General features: G+C 40.9%; 1 protein-coding gene across 1 annotated transcript in view; it reads right to left on the bottom strand.

Moving 5' to 3' along the window:
* Nucleotides 1-5,524: 5,524 nt before the first annotated feature.
* Nucleotides 5,525-19,388, bottom strand: part of PCOLCE2 (procollagen C-endopeptidase enhancer 2) — a 73,874-nt gene continuing 60,010 nt past the window's right edge. The window contains exons 6-9 of the mRNA XM_068546044.1: nt 16,637-16,791; nt 10,817-10,900; nt 8,138-8,305; nt 5,525-6,112 (exon numbers count right to left, since the gene is read on the bottom strand). Coding sequence (XP_068402145.1) covers nt 5,982-6,112; nt 8,138-8,305; nt 10,817-10,900; nt 16,637-16,791 — 538 coding nt within the window. The 3' untranslated portion in view covers nt 5,525-5,981. The remainder of the gene's footprint in view (nt 6,113-8,137; nt 8,306-10,816; nt 10,901-16,636; nt 16,792-19,388) is intronic.

A 19,388-nucleotide genomic window follows, 5' to 3' on the forward strand; every position in this document is an offset into this window, starting at 1 on the left:
GGGAATATAAATTGATACAGTCACTATGGAGAACAGTATGGAGCTTCCTTAAAAAACTAAAAATAGAACTACCATATGACCCAGCAATCCCACAAAGTTCATTGCAGCTCTATTTACAATAGCCAGGACATGGAAGCAACCTAAGTGTCCATCGACAGATGAATGGGTAAAGAAGATGTGGCACATATATACAATGGAATATTATTCAGCCATAAAAAGAAATAAAAATGAGTTATTTGTAGTGGATGGACCTAGAGTCTGTCATACAGAGTGAAGTAAGTCAGAAAGAGAAAAACAAATACCATATGCTAACCAATATATATGGCATTGAAAGAAAAAAAAATGGTTCTGATGAACCTAGGGGCAGGACAGGAATAAAGATGGAGACATAGAGAATGGCCTTGAGGACACAAGGAGGGGGAAGGGTAAGCTGGGAGAAGTGAGAGAGTAGCATTGACATATATACACTACCAAATGTAAAATAGATAGCTACTGAGAAGCAGCTGCATCACCCGGGGAGATCAGCTCGGTGCTTTGTGACCACCTAGAGGGGTGGGATAGGGAGGGTGGGAGGGAGACACAAGAGGGAGGCGATATGGGGATATATGTATACGTATAGCTTATTCACTTTGTTATACAGTAGAAAGTAACAGAACAATGTAAAGCAATTATACTCCAATAAAGATGTTAAAAAATAAAGATGTGGTATATATATACCACGTGTGTGTGTGTATATATATATATATACACATATATACAGATATATTGGAATATTAGCCATAAAAAAGAACGAAATACTGCCATTTGCAGCATCATGGATGGACCTAGAGAATGTTATTCTTAATGAAATAAGTCAGAGAAAGACAAACACTATCTGATATCATTTATATGTGGAATCTAGAAAAAAAAACATATCTATATACAAAACTCGTAGACATAGAAAACAAACTTATGGTTACCAAAGGGGAGATGGATGAGGGAGGGACAAATTAGGAGTATGGGATTAACAGATAAAGACTACTATGCATAAAACAAGCAACAAGGATTTACTGTATAGCACAGGGAATTATATTCAATATCTTGTAATAATCTATAATGGAATATAATAAAAAAAATACTGAATCACTATGTTGTACACCTGAGGCTAACACAATATTGTAAATCAACAATACCTCAATGAAAAGAAAGAAAGAAAGAAAGAAAACTAAGAAAATAACAGTGGAATTTTATGATTTATTACCACTCTAGAAGAAAACAGTGCTTGAATATGCAAGTTGGTAGCCCATTAGTAACATAACACAGTCACGTGAAGTATGGTAGTAAATGCCAGGGTGAAGAATTTTGTATTTTTCAAAATTTATGTTAGCAATTCTAGATTCTTTGCTATTTCATATAAATTCTGGAATCTGCCTGTCAATTTCTACCAAAAAAACCTTGTGGTGATTTTGATTGGAATTGCATTGATATTGAAATTTTTCTTTTCCTCAGAAAATACATTTATAAAATAACAAATAGGCCGAGGTTATAGGCTGTAGGGAGTCTAATTATTCAAAATTACGCTAAGAAAATGTTAACAGTACCAGGGGCAATGGCTGCTGTGGATTTCTCATTTGTAAGTAAATTTGTTAGCTTTCTGGCATCACTGCCCTGTGGGTAAACATGTTGTGTTTCTTGAAGAGATATTTAGAAGAATTGCCAGTGACAGTGTTTGTCTTCATTTGGTCATTTCACACTACTTTTTCCTTTTCCTACTCCCCCTGCCTCCAGTTTGAAATACGTGCTTCAAATATGGAACTCAAAAGTAGGAAAAATTTTATGTGTTACTTACATGGTTTAAAATAACCATCTTTAAGAGACATGGTTTCTGATGTAAATTAAAGTACAGTAGTACAAGAGGCAAAACAGCATGGTTGGGTAGGAGGTAAATGTATGTTTCAAAAAAGAACTGTTTCAGCCAGATAATGACAGGTTTCTTCATCCTGCTACCAGCAATCTAGACGTTTCTCTCTGTCTCTCTCCATTAGTAAGACTATTTGATCAATCCTTTCAGTTTTAGATAAAATTATTCTAAGATAGTAAAACTATCAGGTGCCATTTGAAAAGGGTTTTGAGGAAGAAAATGTACTAGCCACCCCATTACCTCATTCAGAAATTAAATTAATTTGGGAGATGATTCAACTCCATATTTTAAAACTCATTTCCCGCATTTTATATTTCAGTAGAAATAGCAAGCACATTGCTTGTTTTAACACAGAGGGTTTTTTCTTTTCTTTTTTTTTTAAGGTACAAATCTAACCTAAGCATAGGAAGGGGCAGTTCTTTTATTCTCTGTATCCTCAGCTTAAGTCTGTTGTTGATATTAAATGACACAAATTTGTTAAATGAAAATTCAGCCATTATCTATTTGTGTAAATATCCTGGAAATGATATCCAGTCAGATACCCTTCTAACAATTGCAATCTCTAAGTCTTATTCCATCAAATTGGATTGGAAGAAAACTTAGATCACCTACTTCAACCTTCTCATTTTATAGGAAAGAAATTTAAAATTTAAAATTTAAAAATCATGCTAAAATTTATTTTAAAAAAATCTATATCTTTTTTTTGTTTCTTTTAAATCTGCCAATTACTGTGAGAAGTGTGTTAAAATCTCCCACTACGATGGTGAACTTGTCAATTTCCATTTATACTATGCCAGACTTAGTTATATATTTTGAAGGCTATATTATATTGAAGGATAAAATATATATTTTAGTTACATATCTTTCCATGTTATTAGCTGCATGCAAATTTTAGAATTGTTATATCTCCTTGTAACCCTCTTCATCTTGAGAAATACCTTAAAGTCTATTTTTTTCCCTAATATGAATAAAGCCACTTCAGTCTTGTTTTGGTTAATATTTGCCTGGTATATTTATGTTTTTCTATCCTTTTCTTTTCAACTTCTTTGTGTCCTTATGCTTTAGGTGTCTCTTTCAAATAGCATATTGTTGTATTTTGTTTTTCTAATCCAGTCTGATAATCTTTGGCTTTTAATTTTTTAGTCTAGTTATATAAATTGGAATTATTGATACATTTTCATTTCTACCAGCATATGCTATTCTATTTTCCCTTATTTCACTTTCTTTAATTTCTTACCTTTTTTTCTCTGCTATTTTAAAATAAATTTTCAAACTCAGTATTCTTTTATGGTTACCCTAGATATTTTAATGTAAAACCTTAAGTTATCAAATTAATCAATATTTTTATCCTTCTCTTTTTCAATATAAAGGGCTTAGAACACTTAGGTCAAGTCTTTTTTTTTAATGTTTGTTTTCCACATGAACTTACTATTTTTTCAAATTTGTTTGCATGCATATAAATATGTCCATGCATTTAAGCAAAAGAATTTTCTGGTTAATATTAGCTCATATTAGAGCTTCCTGATTAGTAGCTGTTTTATTATAGGGCTTTTCTTTAAAGAAGATTTTGTCATTAGTTTATTTCATTTAGTAGTCCAGAAGGTCTAATGGGAGCCTGGCAGCACTTTCCTATGGAAAGGAAAAAAAGAAGGTAACTTTCTTCCAACTAAGTTTAACCTTCAATCAAGTAAGTAATATGACAGAATTTAAGATTTGGGAACTTTGCAAGATTCTTATGTTTTTGTTATAGGAATTGAATTGAATTCAAAGGATGAAAATTAAGCTAGCAGAACCCTGTGAAACACATCAGAGAGTCTGGTTTATCATTTTGAAATTTGTTCTGTGATGGTTTAGTACGGTCACCCATTTGTTGGTTACATGTATTTGATTCCCCAAGTACAAATACCTAAAAACAAAACCAAAACTTTATCAACTGTTCTTTAAAAAGAAACAAAAAATTTAAAAGAAATGATTCCTAAAAGAGAAAATAATATGGGACTCCAGAAGTCATCTGGTCTAACTCCTTCAATTTATAACTAAGGAAACTGAAGTTCAGTTAAAATAAATGATGTAATAAATAAGAAAAGAAATTAAGGGAAGGTTGTTGGACCGGAAAGAGCCATGCCACTATTTAGTTTATGTCTGTTTTGAATAATTGAATTAAAAGCCAAAACATTGCTATCTGTTATTAACCTCTAAAGCCCATCAACAGTTCTAAGTCTTGTGTCAGAGATGCCAATGGTATGAATACTTTGGATAACTTTTTACTTTACTGTGACTCCAGCCCCCACTCAGAAACCCATGGAAGTCTTTTCACTGGTTGTGCAGGAGGCTGATGGCTGCAAGCCTGCTGCCCTAGTGCACCAATAAGAAGGTTCTACTAAAAGAGAAGACATGCTAAAATCTTTAGTAATCACCCCAAAGTCCCACAACATGCATTCTTGAAAGGTACTGATTTTTCGAGAGAAGTTTGGAATCCATCAGGATTCCACAGTTACACCCTGGCTGGGTACAGCTGCCCTGTGCCCTCAGCCAGTTGAGAGGGCTTTTTTCTAAAAGGTGGCACCGGCCAGGGAAGCCACCCACCGGCTCCTCTAGTTCATTCACTTCCTCAGGCTGGTGAGTGCCCTGGTACTGATGGGCATCCTGGTGGGAGAGTTTAGGAATGATTCCTGACCCTGCCAACCAGCCCCCATTCATTGCTTTCTTGCACTCCCTCAGCTGCCCAAACAGGATTCTACCTTTTGAACTTCTATTTTCTGCTCTTTGAGTGTCTGGTCACTTCTAGAGCTGGGAGTTATTGTTTTCACCCCAAAGAATATCTTCCCTTATTTCTAAAACTTTGCTTCAACTATGAGAGACCTTGTGACCTAAGCCTGTGTTTATCCCTAGTATTCTTTCTACCTTCCTTGGATAGGGATGGTTGTCCCCTCTTCTGCAGCTCCTGGCCCGCAACCTCCTGAGGGCTGGTTGCCACAATCATTGCAGGTACTGCTGCCTTTTAAGCAGCTCTGTGCAAACGATGGGAACCCTTTCACAGTTCTTCCCTTACTGAGTGAGAAGAGGTCTTTCAAAGGCAATGGCAGAATGCATCCCAGCTGATACAATCTCGTCCAGTTATAACTAGGGATTAACAAGATGAGGGTGTCAGGCTCACTTCTAATTTCAAGTCCTATGAAACAACTAATTATGATTTAGGCTAGGAAAACAAAGACTGAACTCTGCAAGAGAAGAGGGTTTTCCTCTGGAGCAGAGAAGGCCTCTTCTAGTGGCAGTGAGGGCACTGGGTTTAGAATTAGGACTTCTGAGCTAGATTGCCTGTTCTGTCTCTTGGGAGATGTGTGCTCTGCACAAGTCACTAAATATACCTGAGCTTCCATTTCTATCACAAAATGAAGGACCTGAATCAGATTCCTGAGGGACACCATTCTAGCTCTAACATTCTCTGGTTCTGCAGAGAAGGATTATAGTCTATTTACATTCCTGAGTCCATCTAATCCCTGCGGTTCTTGGAATGTTGTTTTAGCAAAGTATAAACTGATACAAGGACAACCTTATGTGTAAATAGCAGGGAATATTCTTTTTACAGTGTCCCACTTTCTATAAAAACAAGTCTAATGGCTGTTATATAATCATTTAAAAATATTTTATTAAGCATTGATTTTAAAAATGCAAGAGAAGAATATAACAACTCAGAGCAAATGCTTGAAGGTAAAACAAATATCACTATAAATATTGCACGTATAAAATCTCTTTTTTACATCTTCACACAACTCATTTCTAAAATATCCTTTTACAGAGATGTATAAATAAACTGCTTCCAAACTGTCAACGCTTGATACGTTTAGTTTCTTATCACCTCACTTAGTCTGCAGGTTTCCAATCGACTATCTGCTCCTCTTCCATGCAGGCAACAGAACTTCCATCAGTGATACCGGAGCTCTCCTACCTACATCATGTGAAGAGTAAATGTCTCTGAATGCTCAATATTTCAGGTTATAAGTTTTCTTTTCCTACTGAGAAAAAAATAGATCCTTTAAAGGCAGTGACAGAACGCAGCTTAAATGGATACAGTTCACTGTTAACATTGCTTGTTCTTCAAGGCGTCCAGGAGCTTCTGATTCTTGGTCTTGAACATCATGATAAAGCTGTTGGGCATGATTTTGCCTCGCCCATCTTCACCCACTTGGCCCATAATAATGTAGTTTAGACCTAAAAGAGAATATAAGATTAATTTTTTTCTCTATGTGTGTTGGTTTGAAACAACTTCGACTATAACTCACCTCTAGGTAAATGGTCTGTAAATGGTATAATTAGACATTTATCCTATCTAGGATAAAATCTGGTTTAAGACTCTCATTGGAAAAAAATCTAAATTTAACTGAATAGCATGTTCCAGCTCTAACACTAGGAAAGTGGATGGAATGATTTGATCCGGTCATGTCCAGCTCTGCGGAAGGTCTGATGTATTTACTGAGTGTCTGCTATGAACAATACACTGTTTCTGTGAAAGGCTCTTCTTCCTCAAGGGGCCTCCAGGGCTCCCTGACACGCCATCTTCAGATGGCCTCTCCTGATGTCACAAGGCTTCTGGAGCTCCCCAGGCATTTGGCAACTAATGATCCATTGTCTTCTGTTGTTGTTGTCTTGAACTTTCTATTAACATCTCCAACATTTATACTACGTAAGTTTTTTGAGGGCATGGTTGGATCATATATTTCTTTCCATTCTTATAGTCCCTTGCAAAAAGATAAGTACTAAAAAGTACTTTATTCTGTTATACTATTTTTTATATATCAGTGTGTCTGGCTAAGGTAGGCCTAGACTGGGGCCCAAGCTGAGCTATGTAGGGTTCAACTCTGAAGTTTTATACTGCTTCAGAAAAATGTCATAAAGGAAGTGTGTCTTACCACCCCCTTTATTCTCCCTCTCCCCGGTGTGTCATAAGAGAAATGTGTGTTTCCTTTTTCTCTTGCATAGGCCTTCCTCTGTGGGCCAACACTGGCATCATAGTGGCATTGAGCCTGTGAAGACTTGGTAGGCTGAGCAGGTAGATGCCACCGAAAGGCTGCACTGCTACCATCATTATGAGATTTGACCGTGTCTAGATGTGCATTATTTGCTGTTCCGGACAGTTCTGGAAAGAAGTGTTACCTTTTACAGAGTCTTTGCTATTCCCTCTAAAGAGTCAATGTGAGGCTGCTCGCCTCCCGACTTTTCTCAACAATCTGAATTCATAGTAAAGCGTTCTTGAAGTGGATATTCTATATTTCTGTGTGTGTGTGGCAGAGGTTTGGTTTGTTTCACTTGTAGGAGAGGTGTGTAACAAGACTGAGGAAAGGAATGAGCTGATATTGGATAGAGAAATCATGGTACAGCACACAGTGGAATGCCAGGCATTACTGCCATGCCAAAAAAGAGATCTATACGTGCTGTTGATGGAAAGCTGTCCACATATACATCACGTGGGGGAGAAGTTTCAGTAGAACATGTGTAGCATGATTCCTCTGTCTACGTGTGTATGTGCAGGCTTTATATGGATAGAACTTTGTGGAAGGAACTGTTCATTGTGCCTCTGGGGAAAGGGAAAGGGCTTCACTTTTTATTTTATATCCTTCTCTACTTATTTAAACTTTTTAAAAACCATAGAGCATACATTACTTTTATAAGTTAAAGAACCTGTTTTAAAAAAAAAAATCATGTACCTTTGGCTCTGGAGTAGCTTTTCTTTTTCCAAAATTTCTTAATAAACTCATCCCCATCTATGGATTTAATAATCCTATATCTACAAATGAATCCCAAATCTTTCATTCTAGCCCATAGATACCTCTCTCTTCTGAACTCCAGCTCTGAATTTCCTGTTCCTTGATGGATATCTTCCTCTACACATAGTAGTGGCACCTTAGGTGCAATAATTCAAAATCTCTTTCTCCTGATGCGCTCCTTCTCTGTCTGTTCCCTGTGGATCCAACTTCAAACATTTCTTGGACTCATTGATCATTTCCATTACCTCGTCTTCTTCCACAAGTTACTGGAACTGGGATTGGAGCCCAATTCTGGCTGACTCCAAAGGCCCTCCTTTGAAACCACAAGTGGGCAATACATTAGCCCTGACTTTACTTCCCTAGACCAGCCATGGCATGGAAAGATCCATGATTTTCTCAGAGAGGCTCTCCTGTCCCCTTCTCTGCCCCTGAGCTCCCATGGAAGAAAGACTGAAGTTTTCCTCTGACTCACCTCTTCTGAGGAGTGGGCACTGCTTGCAGACCACGATGACCTTGGCACTCATGTTCTTGCCAGCCTGCTGAATTGCCAGATTTCCCTCTTTATAGATGTTGATGATTGAGACCGTGGCGTGCAAACTCCCACCTCGAGGGATGGTGGTGATAACAGTGCCAGCCAAGACTGCAAAAGAAAACGTTTTTGAAATAATGGGACAGTGAAGGCAAATGTAAGCAGAACTGAACGTAGTTGTACATTTCTCTAAGTTTCAGATGGGAAACATTTTAAAGTTAGAAAGAAGGTCCTAATAGAGCCATTGAATTTGATTCTGTACATTTGTCATCAAAATTCAGGTTGAAAAAAAGGAGTCGTGAAGCTGTAATGTTACCGCAGCTGTTAGGCGTTGATACTGAGTAGGAAAACCAAAATATCTGCGGAATTGCAGTCAGTTGCTGAGACGAGGACTCGTTCCAATGTTTTATCCAACGTATGGATCAATTACCAAATAAGGGATGGGCTCATGCGCCTCTACCTGTGAATACTCAACAGGACCTTGTACCTTTAGAGGCAATGCCATACTAAGAGGCTGCATGATGGGGGTTTGAGCCACGAAGATCTGAGTCCTGTGTCTGTGTGGGTGAGCGCCTACCTTTCTGTGTCTCCCCCTGGTTCCTCTCTTTAGCTGGCCTCTCTCCTTGAACTTTTTTTTTATAAAACACATATTTATTAAATGAAGAATCGGTCTTACAAATATCCACTCCCTTAAACCTTCTCCCAGGCTTCTACAGCAAATGACCAATTGCAGGTGCTGGAGGAAACCAAAGAGAATTGGAAGCAGCAGGTTGGGATGGAGGTGGGGGGAAGGAAGAGGGAAGATGGGGGGTCAGAAAATAAAAGCCCCTTTCAAGAAAGAGTATCATAAAAGCAGTGAAGGTAATCAGGGTTAGCAAAAACCAGAATTATTTCTGTTCCTTAGACCAACCCCCCCCCTTCATCCCTTATTTGTCTTCTCTCAGTGGATATCAGGTGCTCTCTCCTTGAACTTTGATTCATCCATAGATCCCCATCTCCCTCTAATGATCAGTAAATGTCTGTCTTTTTCTGGGTCTTTCATATTCTCTTTTTTATCCATCCTGTTTAACGCATTTAACAAGTCAAAGTATAGAACTGAGGTATAACTTAAGACATTTTCTTGCTTAAAAAAAAAAAAAACTCTAGCAAAATTCAGTTGCTTTTCATTATGTCACTCTCTCTTTTTACTATGTGACACTCAGAGAAGAGTCTCACTTCTGACCCACAGAAAGAAAGATGCTGTGTTTCTCAAAGGTGTGCTTTTGGCATTCTGGGGTGGGGGGGCAGGGGACATTGCATGTGAGGCAGGACTTGCATTGAATGACTTTCTGATGAATCCTATCTCTACCCAGAAAACCAGTAGCACCCGGCAGTTATTGTGACAATCAAAACCTGCCCCTAAAGGAGTGTTACCAATGCTGGTTGGGAACCAATGGGCCACTGGTGATAGTATTGGGTCATTTTGCCATGGAAGTGAGTCACAGTGGAATAGATCGAGTTTTGGACTTGGCTGATATGACCCTTTCCGGATAAAGTGAGAACTCACTGCTTATGTGGTACGCAAAGCTCATAACATCAGAATTCTTCTCATGCCTTACTTTGACTCTCGGTCATGAGTGTTTACTGCAAAACGTCAGTCAGTAGCCGAGTGAAATCAGGTGGCTCTGAGGGACAGGAAGGGAGATTTCCTTAAGCACCTCCTACAGAAGACCACACTGGGTGTGGGAGCAATGACCCCTCGTGCTACTGGTTTTCATTTTCATGCCATTATTTGAATTTCGGCATGCAAACTCCAGTTAGATTTAGGGCCCTAGATTCTTTAGTGCCTTCATACCTTCTCTACAACATAGTCCGTCTGGGCTGCAGCTACCACTTGAAGGCATAAGAAAAAGCAAGCAAAGCCTCATCTGGGAGGCCCTTTGTTCTGGGTAACCTATTTAAAGGCTGTACCAACTTTCTTTTCCTGATAAGACTTCTCTTCGATGTTCCTTTTAAACATAACCAACATAATTAAACTTGGGATCTTTTGCTCTTAAGTGGTTTTCACGGAAAGTGCAATTTTTTTTTAATTGGAAAAAACTCTTAGAAATTCTAAGTCATTAGGTAATATCTCCTCAGGTTCCAGTTTATAAGAGTTTCCAAATGGATTTCAGATTTCCAAGTTTTAATTCACTACTTTGGAAGGACACTACAGAGGAAACACTTGAATTTCTTCTGAGAGAGGCCAGCTTGGATATGTTTCTAATTAACTTCAGTTGAATTACAGATGTGTGAAAAAATACTCAGTACATGAAAACTATGTGAGAAAAAAGGAATACAGGTTTTTTTCAGGAATATGGAGCCAGCCAGAATACACAGAGCGGTAGTATCACGTACCAGGAGTCAAATTATTAAGTTTACGTGGAAAATGTATATTTTCTGTACATGAATTTTTCTCAGGTGTGAAATCTAACACTTCAAAAGGCACAAGTCAACATACCCTAGTGTGTAAGAAAATATTTTCTTGGGTAAATGAAGAGTGTAACTGACCCTTTACCATCACATTCACGGCAATTCCTTTGAGATTAAGCATGCGGTTTCAGGTTTCTGATTAAAGAGGAAAGGCTGGGTTTTGTTTCTTACCAAAGTTACTCAAGCAATAATTGCTCTCCAGAGTCCCCGACCGTCTACACTTCTGCTGACACAGGGCCACGGTGGGTTTTAAACCTTCATTCAAAGAAGAAAGACATAAGATTCAGGAAAATGAATTCAAGTATAATTGGTGTTTAGATCTGAATCTACCAATTTAAAATTCCCATATATTTCCCTGGGCCACCAATCTGTCATTGCAATGAAATAATTAAAAAGCATGCAAAGGCAATTCTTCATGCTACCAACTCCTGCTCTAATTTCTTCAGGGTAACTCAATACCCTCTGCTGAGTTTTAAACCTGAGATCAAAGATAACCCAAATTTAGCCCTATTCTCTTCTTCCTTTATATATAACTAATGCTGTAACCAAAAATAGATACAGTCTCATGTGCCCTGCTTAGAAAAACCCAGTACAACAAATATGAACACAGGAGATGTAGGTGAACTCCTCATTTTCCAAAAGGAATCCTATGGGGCTCCCCCTGAGGGTGGAGGGCGCTTTCTTGGTGCATCTGAAATACACAGTCGCCCAAATGTGAGCAGTACAGGTTTCTGGGAACACTGCTCATGTGGTAAAGTGTGCTATAGCTGTAATCAGATGCAACCAGTCACTAAACATTTATTTTGAGCCTGGAAGGATTATTAGTAAGGCATTATTCATTGCCTAGAAGGATCTTAAGAACTGAGAAGTAGACAAATTTGAAAGTACAACTAAATAGATAACCACAGTGGTTCTCAGTCAGGGGTGATTTTGCCCTCTAGGTGACATTTGGTAATGCCTGGAAATATTTTTGGTGATCACAACTAGGGGATGCCACTGGCATCTAGTGGGTATATAACCAGGGATGCTGCTAGACATCCTACAGTGAACAGGACAGCCCCCAACAGCAAAGAATTATCTGGGGCTCCCCTGGTGGCGCAGTGGTTGAGAATCTGCCTGCTAATGCAGGGGACAGGGGTTCGAGCCCTGGTCTGGGAAGATCCCACATGCCGCGGAGCAACTAGGCCCGTGAGCCACAATTGCTGAGCCTGCGCGTCTGGAGCCTGTGCTCCGCAACAAGAGAGGCCGCGATAGTGAGAGGCCCGTGCACTGCGATGAAGAGTGGCCCCCGCTTGCCACAACTAGAGAAAGCCCTCGCACAGAAACGAAGACCCAACACAGCCAAAAATAAATAAGTAAATAAATAAAATTAAAAAAAAAAAAAGTAACTCCAGTACTCACCCTTTAAAAAAAAAAAAAGAAAAAAAGAATTATCTGGCCAAAAATGTAAATAGTGCCAAGGTTGAGAAACTGTAATATGATGAAATGAAATGAAATGAAATGAAAATAATCCTCATTATCATCATTAAAAATGTTTCCAAAATATTTCCTAATGATTCACTTATATGTGGCAACATGCTAGGAAGAACTAAACAAAGCTGTCACAGAACAGTACTTGGTGGGTAAGAATTTACAACTGTAATATTGCCCTGCTAATATGTTCTGCTAACTTTTCTGTGAATTTACCCTTAATTTGTACCCCTACTTAACTCCAAAGAGGATCCAAAGTGGATTATAGTATTAAAATATATACAATTTAATGTTAAAATACACACAATTTAATGTTAAAATATACACAATAGCATATATATACATATATATGGAGAAAGAGCTCAGAAAGCATTTAGAGGGACTATTGTTCCAGGAGGTGGGGACCTGAATTTACCTAATTCGCTGAGTCAAAAGGTAGTGGCATTAGTGGTTCTCCCTGTCTGATGAAAGAGCATCTTTTCACGTGGGCCACTGGAAACCAGCTCCTTCTCGGCCTCAGAATGTTAGTCTGGAGGTTGGGTGGGTGTCCCACACGGCCCCTTCTCTCCCTTCAGGACATCCCTGCTCTCTTGCCTTTAAGCCATCAGCTGTCCCACCTTGGCCCTCCTCATCCTCCCGTCCTCTCTCTGCTGCCCTGCACCCCCCAGCGTGGCACCTGGGTCTCAGCCCTCCTCTCCATGTGCTCCCGCGCCCGTGGGTGGGTGTGCTCGGTGGGTCCTCCCTCCTCGGGGATGATCCCTCTCGGTGCCACCACGGCCCCATCCTTCCCAGACACGTCCCCTCTGCTCCATCTCCGCCCCTCAGTCCCAGGCTTACATGTCCTCCTGCTGAAGTCTCATCACCAATCTCCCAAATGTAGACACCCGGTCAGCCAGTGTAGCCTCCTCTCCTTCAAGCTTATTTATTTACTCTCAGACTCTCATGAGTACTTGCTTTCTGTCTGTAGAGGTTCAACACATTGACCCCTCACATTCTTCCCACTCCACCAACCTGGCCCGTCTTCACTTCCTTAGCTACTCCACTTAGTTTCCATGGTCTGTTATCTCACTTTCTTGACAATATGTTAAACTCCCTTTCCCCTCTGCCCTCCAACCCTTAGGAATCCTGAAGGAGCCTCTGCTTCTCTTTCTGTGCCTGCACGTAGACAGCTGAGAACACAAATGGACCCTCGTCCAAGTGACAAGCTGTCTCCAATTTCCACAGCTGTTTTTCGGATTCCCCCAAGCCCCCTGGGGCTCCCACCTCCCTTCTTTCTCATTCTCAGCAGGTGACCTTGCCTATTTTCTGGGGAAAACAGAGATCACAGAAGAAAATGTCCTCGAAGCCCCACCAGACCTCCGAGCTGTCTTTATCTGCCCACCTCACTTCTTTCCTCCCCTGAGAGAGGCTGCCCACGTCTGGTCTGAGGTCTGTCCTTCCGTGCGTCCTCCGGAGGCCAGACCCTCTCATCTATGTGGAAATTTCCTCTTCAGTTTATTCCTTCACTCTGCCCTTCTGTTCTCCTGCTGTGCCGGCTACTTCCCATTGGCTTTACCACGTTCACACCCTCCCTTAGGCTCAAACCTGTGGACTGAGTTGCTGGACTTAGTGTCAGTTTCCTCGCCTTGCTCTACACGCCCCTCACCGCTATCTGGCTTCTGCCTGCACAGCTCCATTCATAACCCTTGCCAGGGTGTCCAGTAGCCTCCACGTCATGAAATCAGATGGTAACATTTTAGTCCTGCCCTTGTTTGAAGTCTCATCAACACTTGGCTCTTCTGAGTACCCCCTTCTCAAAACACTCACTTCCCCGGCACCTGGGTTCCCCCCACGTCCGCCGCCTCCCCTTAGCTGCTCTTTTCATTCTTCTCTGCCAGCAGATCCTCCTCTTCAAAGACCTGGAGTTTCTAGAGATTTAATTCTAGCCCTTCTTCTCCTTTCCCCGTAACCCCTCCCTAGGCAATCGCATCCTGCACCATGGTGTCAACCACGTATACGTTGAAGACTCAGATTTAAATCTCTTGCTTACATCTCTCTTCTGGCCTGGAGGCCCGTAGATCTAACTGCCTACATAACAGCTCCATTTGCTTGTCTCACAGACACCTCTAACCCCACAAGGGCACAGCTTAACTTATTTTTTTTTAAAGTCAAATTTAAGTTCATTATACATATTGTATATATTCTTATGTCAATGCTCTTGCCATATAATAACATATTCAAATAACTTTAATAATATTATGCTAACATGCTTGGATATTTACTATTTATTTGCCAAAGAGTCAGCTGAATATTGTACGTGTTATTTCATTTAAATCTCATAATAAGCACAGCTTAACTTATGAATCTACCCCTCAACCTATGACTCTACTTCTACGAATGGTAACCTTGTTCCTCTGAGTTGTGCAAGCCAGGGACCCGGGAGGCATGCTTCTGGATCGCCCTAGTCCAATTAACCGCCGAGCCCTGTCAATATCTCCCCAGGTCTCTGGCCTGCACAACTGTCAGCGTCTCTTGACCGTCTCTGTATTTCTGTCCGGTGCACTTCCCCTGGACAACCTCAAGAACACGCTGACCCTCCTGACCCCTACAGTCCATTCACCTCACTGGGGCCTCACAGAGTGATCTTCATCAAGTGTGAATCTAATCCTGAACTTTGCTTAAATCCACCAACAGCTTCCCCCCGCACTTAGGATAAAACCCCAACTACTTAGGGCATCAGGAGCGAGGTGGTAGGGCCTACAGATGAAGCCAGCAAGAGAGGCTAGGGTACAAAGTGCGAAGGAGTTTGGCCCCTGTGCCGTCCAATATGGTAGCCACTGGCCACGGAGGCTTTTAAATTTTAATTAAATTAAAAACTCAGATCTTTAGTAGCACTCGTCACATTTCAAGTGTTCAACAGTGGCCACTGTATTGCATGGCACAGGTGTAGACAATGAATTTAAGTGGGAGAAGGACACAGTCTGCTCTGTGTGTGTGTGTGTGTGTGTGTGTGTGTGTGTGTGTGTGTATGGGGCATTCAGTGGGGAATTAAGACAGAGGAAGGGGACCCTAAGAGTGTGGCTACAGTTGCTGTGGACCATGCTTGGGAAAACGGGTGGAGAAGCAGAACTGAGACAGAAAATAATGTGATAGAAATGAGTTACATTTGCTATGTTTTAATTTAAATGTCTAGCAGTTGCAAAACTCTAGGAGAAAATTACAAATTCATGTTTGCAATTTCAGAGAAAGTTTAGGACTGGAGATAAAAGCTGGGGAACCACAAGATAAAAGCTGGGGAACCACATGAGTGCACACAGATAATTCACTGGAAAGAATAAGGACACCAGGGTCCACTGAGATGGGCTGGAGAAATATTGCTGTAACATGCGGCAGTACACTTGCAGGCCACAAGGTGGCACACTGTGGAGTGCTCAGAAAAATCAGCCCTTCTAGAAGTGCCTGTACTCAGGAGAGCCCTGCTCAGGGTACCTGCAGAAAATGGTGGGCAGTAAAGCTGGGTTTATCTCAGCCTATTTCACATCTTAACCTTAGGTCCTTCCTTCCCACTTTTTTTCTCCTCCCTGGATTTAGATTTTGAAATCTCAGGCCTGAAAATCCTGGTGGGTAGAGCTGACAGGGTGTAGAGACAAGATACAGGGACCCACACTTGCCCCTCCATTTCTTAGATAATACCAGAGTTTCCCGACTGGCTTCTATAATACCTCAAATATTTTTGTTTGATTTACTCCAATTTGAAAAAATAATACATTTTGTATGACACATTTTGGAGCATACCCCCTCCCAGAAAAGTCCAAATACTGGCAGATGTGAAAACAGGCAGGTATCAGGGCCCTAAAACTTTAACCTAAAACACTACAGTTCTGGGCTTCCCTGGTGGCGCAGTGGTTGAGAGTCTGCCTGCCAACGCAGGGGACACGGGTTCGAGCCCTGGTCTGGGAAGATCCCACATGCCGCGGAGCAACTAGGCCCGTGAGCCACAGCTACTGAGCCTGCATGTCTGGAGCCTGTGCTCCGCCACAAGAGAGGCCGCGACAGTGAGAGGCCTGTGCACCGCGATGAAGAGTGGCCCCCGCTCACCGCAACTAGAGGAAGCCCTTGCATAGAAAACGAAGACCCAACACAGCCAAAAATAAATAAATAAAATAAATAAATTAAAAAAAACCAAAAACAACAACAACAAAACACTACAGTTCTATGTAATCAAAAGAAAAACATAATTTTATAAGTGCCAAGAAAGAAAAAGTAGGCTTGTAATGATCTGTGCCAAAATAGGGTTCCTAGCATTTTTAAGTGACCATAATTTTCTTAGATAACATTTTAAAATTATTAGCTTAGAAGCATTCTTACACCTTACACTTTTCTTTAATTCATGGAATCATATTATTCTCTTCCATAAGTTTTCATCTTATTTAACTTATTTTAGTCTCAAGTATTTTCCTCTTATTTTTTTTTTTCTACTTCAGAAGAATTTTTCTTATACTCCTCAAGTTTGTGTGCAAACTTCAAAGGAGAAAAACTTACCTGTAGTCACAGGAAAGGTGGTGGTAACAGGTGGTGCTGTAGTTGCTGGCAATTTCTTTGGCCTGAATTTGTAGTGACCGATAAATCCATCTGCAGTTAAACTTAAGTCTGATAAAAACTGAATGAGAAGTTCATTTCTCTCAGATACAATTGGCCTAAAAGAAAAAAAAAATGTAACTATATATATATTTAAAAATTTAGGTGACACCTCTCTGAAATGTAGAATTTTCTAACTTTCCATCAATTTCTGACGATAGGTTATTCTTGGTTTAAACTGAAAAGCTGAAATACTTAAAAAGATGATGGTCTTAATCTGCTCAGCATTAATGCGAATAGCTAACATCTACTGAACGTTTGCTCAGTTAGGCACGTGCTTTATGAAAACTGTTGAATTCTGTCTTCATAACAACCCTGTTATTCCCTTTTCATGGAATAGGCAAGTGAAGATCGGAGAGTTCAAGTGATTTGCCCAAGGCCCTCGGTTAGTATGTGGGAGAGTCAGCCTTTGAAAGGACCAGGTGCGTTTAGAGACGCTGGTAGACATTGGGACCAATGTAAACACTGAAGCTGCAGCTGGTTCCTCACAAGCGCCGCAGGGTTGGGCCTGACTTGGCAACCACACAGCTTCTTTGAACTAAGACTGTGGGTTCCAGCTGGCCTGGGGAGCTAGTGGTGCTGGCCCTGGGGAATCAGATGGAGAACTTCGGTGAACAAATTCCCACACCCTGTGAAGACACCACCAAAGGGATCACCTCAGTGGGCTGGTCACCTAGGGATAAGAAAGCCATGCAGGATTTAATGGGACTTTCATTTCATTGTTAATGAGAGTTCTTACGTGTGCCTGAAATGGAAACCTTTCTGTTTATAATCTGGGTAGCAAGATGCTGTGAAGGAGAAAGAGAAAGTGATTACTTTGTTTTGGTGGTCATGAACGACATCATTAAGAATTCTAATTTTAAAGCAATTTTAGGGGCGTGCTGGTACTAAAGGTTTAGTGGTGATAATAACTGAGGCTCAGAAGCTCTGTTAAATCTTAGGGGATAACTATATTATACAAGACGGTAGTTTCATTTAATCTTGGTATTGTTATTTAAACAATGATTTAAACATGCTGTTTGGCTAATTGTATTTTAAAACTATTTAATTCAGAAGTGGAAAATTTATTTAATTGAGTTAATTGGTGGTTCGACTAAACTCCTTTTTTTGAGGTATCTTCTCAGCTGAATCACTTCTTAGCCCTCACGGACAGTAAGTAATGAGGCAACCTATCAGCTATTTTGAGTGGAGTGGGTGGAGGGGAGGGTAGATCTGGACTTGACCCAACCAGTTAGAAAAACTGCAGGATCTTTTCTGTCCTGAAGGTTATTGCCTTCTTAGCCAAGGGCTGAGACAAACCTAAGAGCAAGCTCTGTGACCCACATTTAGAGTTCCAGTCACAGAAGTGACCAAGGTCATTTAAATAATGCTTCTGAGAATCAAGCCTGGAACAGAAATATTTTGTCTTGCTTTTGAAAACACATTCCATTGAATAAATACAGTGTGCAGGAAACACAGTTTTCAACTACAAGTACGAATAAGACACGTTAATCTTGTTTAGATGATAAAATTAGAAAAAGCACTTCTTATAAGCAGCAAAGAAAACCTTAAGATCCAACCAGGTCAGCCTTCTAGGCATGATGTTATAATCATAGTGATCACTCACTGCTTTTTCTATGAACTCATCTTGGAAGCACGATATTGGAAGCTGAATTTTCTCAAGGAAGAGTATTTTAGTAACAAAGGTATCTTTAGTTATGCTGCTACTGAGTTTTAGTATGAGTGTGACAGAGTCACAGTGCCGTGAATATACTGAGGGCAGAGTGTTGCATCTGCAAATTAATGTTACAAATCACTAGGAAGGCAAGGGGGCATCTCACTTGGACCCACTCCCCACTGGCAAATCCCAGGAATGGACTGAGGATGCTGACCGGTGTCTTATAGAGCCAGCTATGTGAGCGGTCTCTGCTTTGTTATCCACAGCCTTCCTCTTCTTCAATCACTACAGCCAACCAGCCACCAAGTCCTGCCAATTTTGCCTCCTAAATATTCCTTGATCCACCTCCTCTTCATCTCTACCACCTCAGCTTTACCGGGACCACTGCTACAGCCTCCTTGCCGGCTCCTTGCTCCTCTTGTCTAGGGCGGGCGTTCTAGAAGCACCGGTCCTGTCACTTCCCCTAACTGCACTTCGAGAGCTCCCATGTCTGCAGGACGTGGAACCCAACTCCACTCTCCGCCCCCTCGCTCTCTGGGCGCCCGCACAAGGTTCAGGCTCCAGAAGAGCATATATCTCCCTTGCGGTTCTTCAATAACAGAGTCCCCTCTGCTTGGAATGAGTCTGTCCTAAGTTCTGCCTCTAACTCTCTCTCTTGCTTCAAGACTCAGCTTCAAGAGGCATAATCGCTTTTCCCAAACCTCCCCTGACCTCCCGCCACTTGTCCCGACTGGACCAAAGGACTCCTTGTCAGAAATCCACCAGGACATTCCGTTGTCAATTTACCTATCTGCCTTGTTTTGGTCCTTCCCATACTTACCTCTGTATCTTTTATTTTATCTTTGTGTTCCAGGTCCCTAACATCGTGTCTGCCACACGGCTGGGGTGTATATAGTAAATGTTTCTGAACTGAATCCAATGGTATCGATACTGATTTGAACCAGGCACAGGGACGCTGAAGTGATGTCCCCATTGCCCCCACCCACCCTGAGTTTTGTG

The sequence above is a fragment of the Eschrichtius robustus genome, chromosome 6 (genome assembly GCF_028021215.1).
Source record: "Eschrichtius robustus isolate mEscRob2 chromosome 6, mEscRob2.pri, whole genome shotgun sequence".
Lineage (NCBI taxonomy): Eukaryota > Metazoa > Chordata > Mammalia > Artiodactyla > Eschrichtiidae > Eschrichtius > Eschrichtius robustus.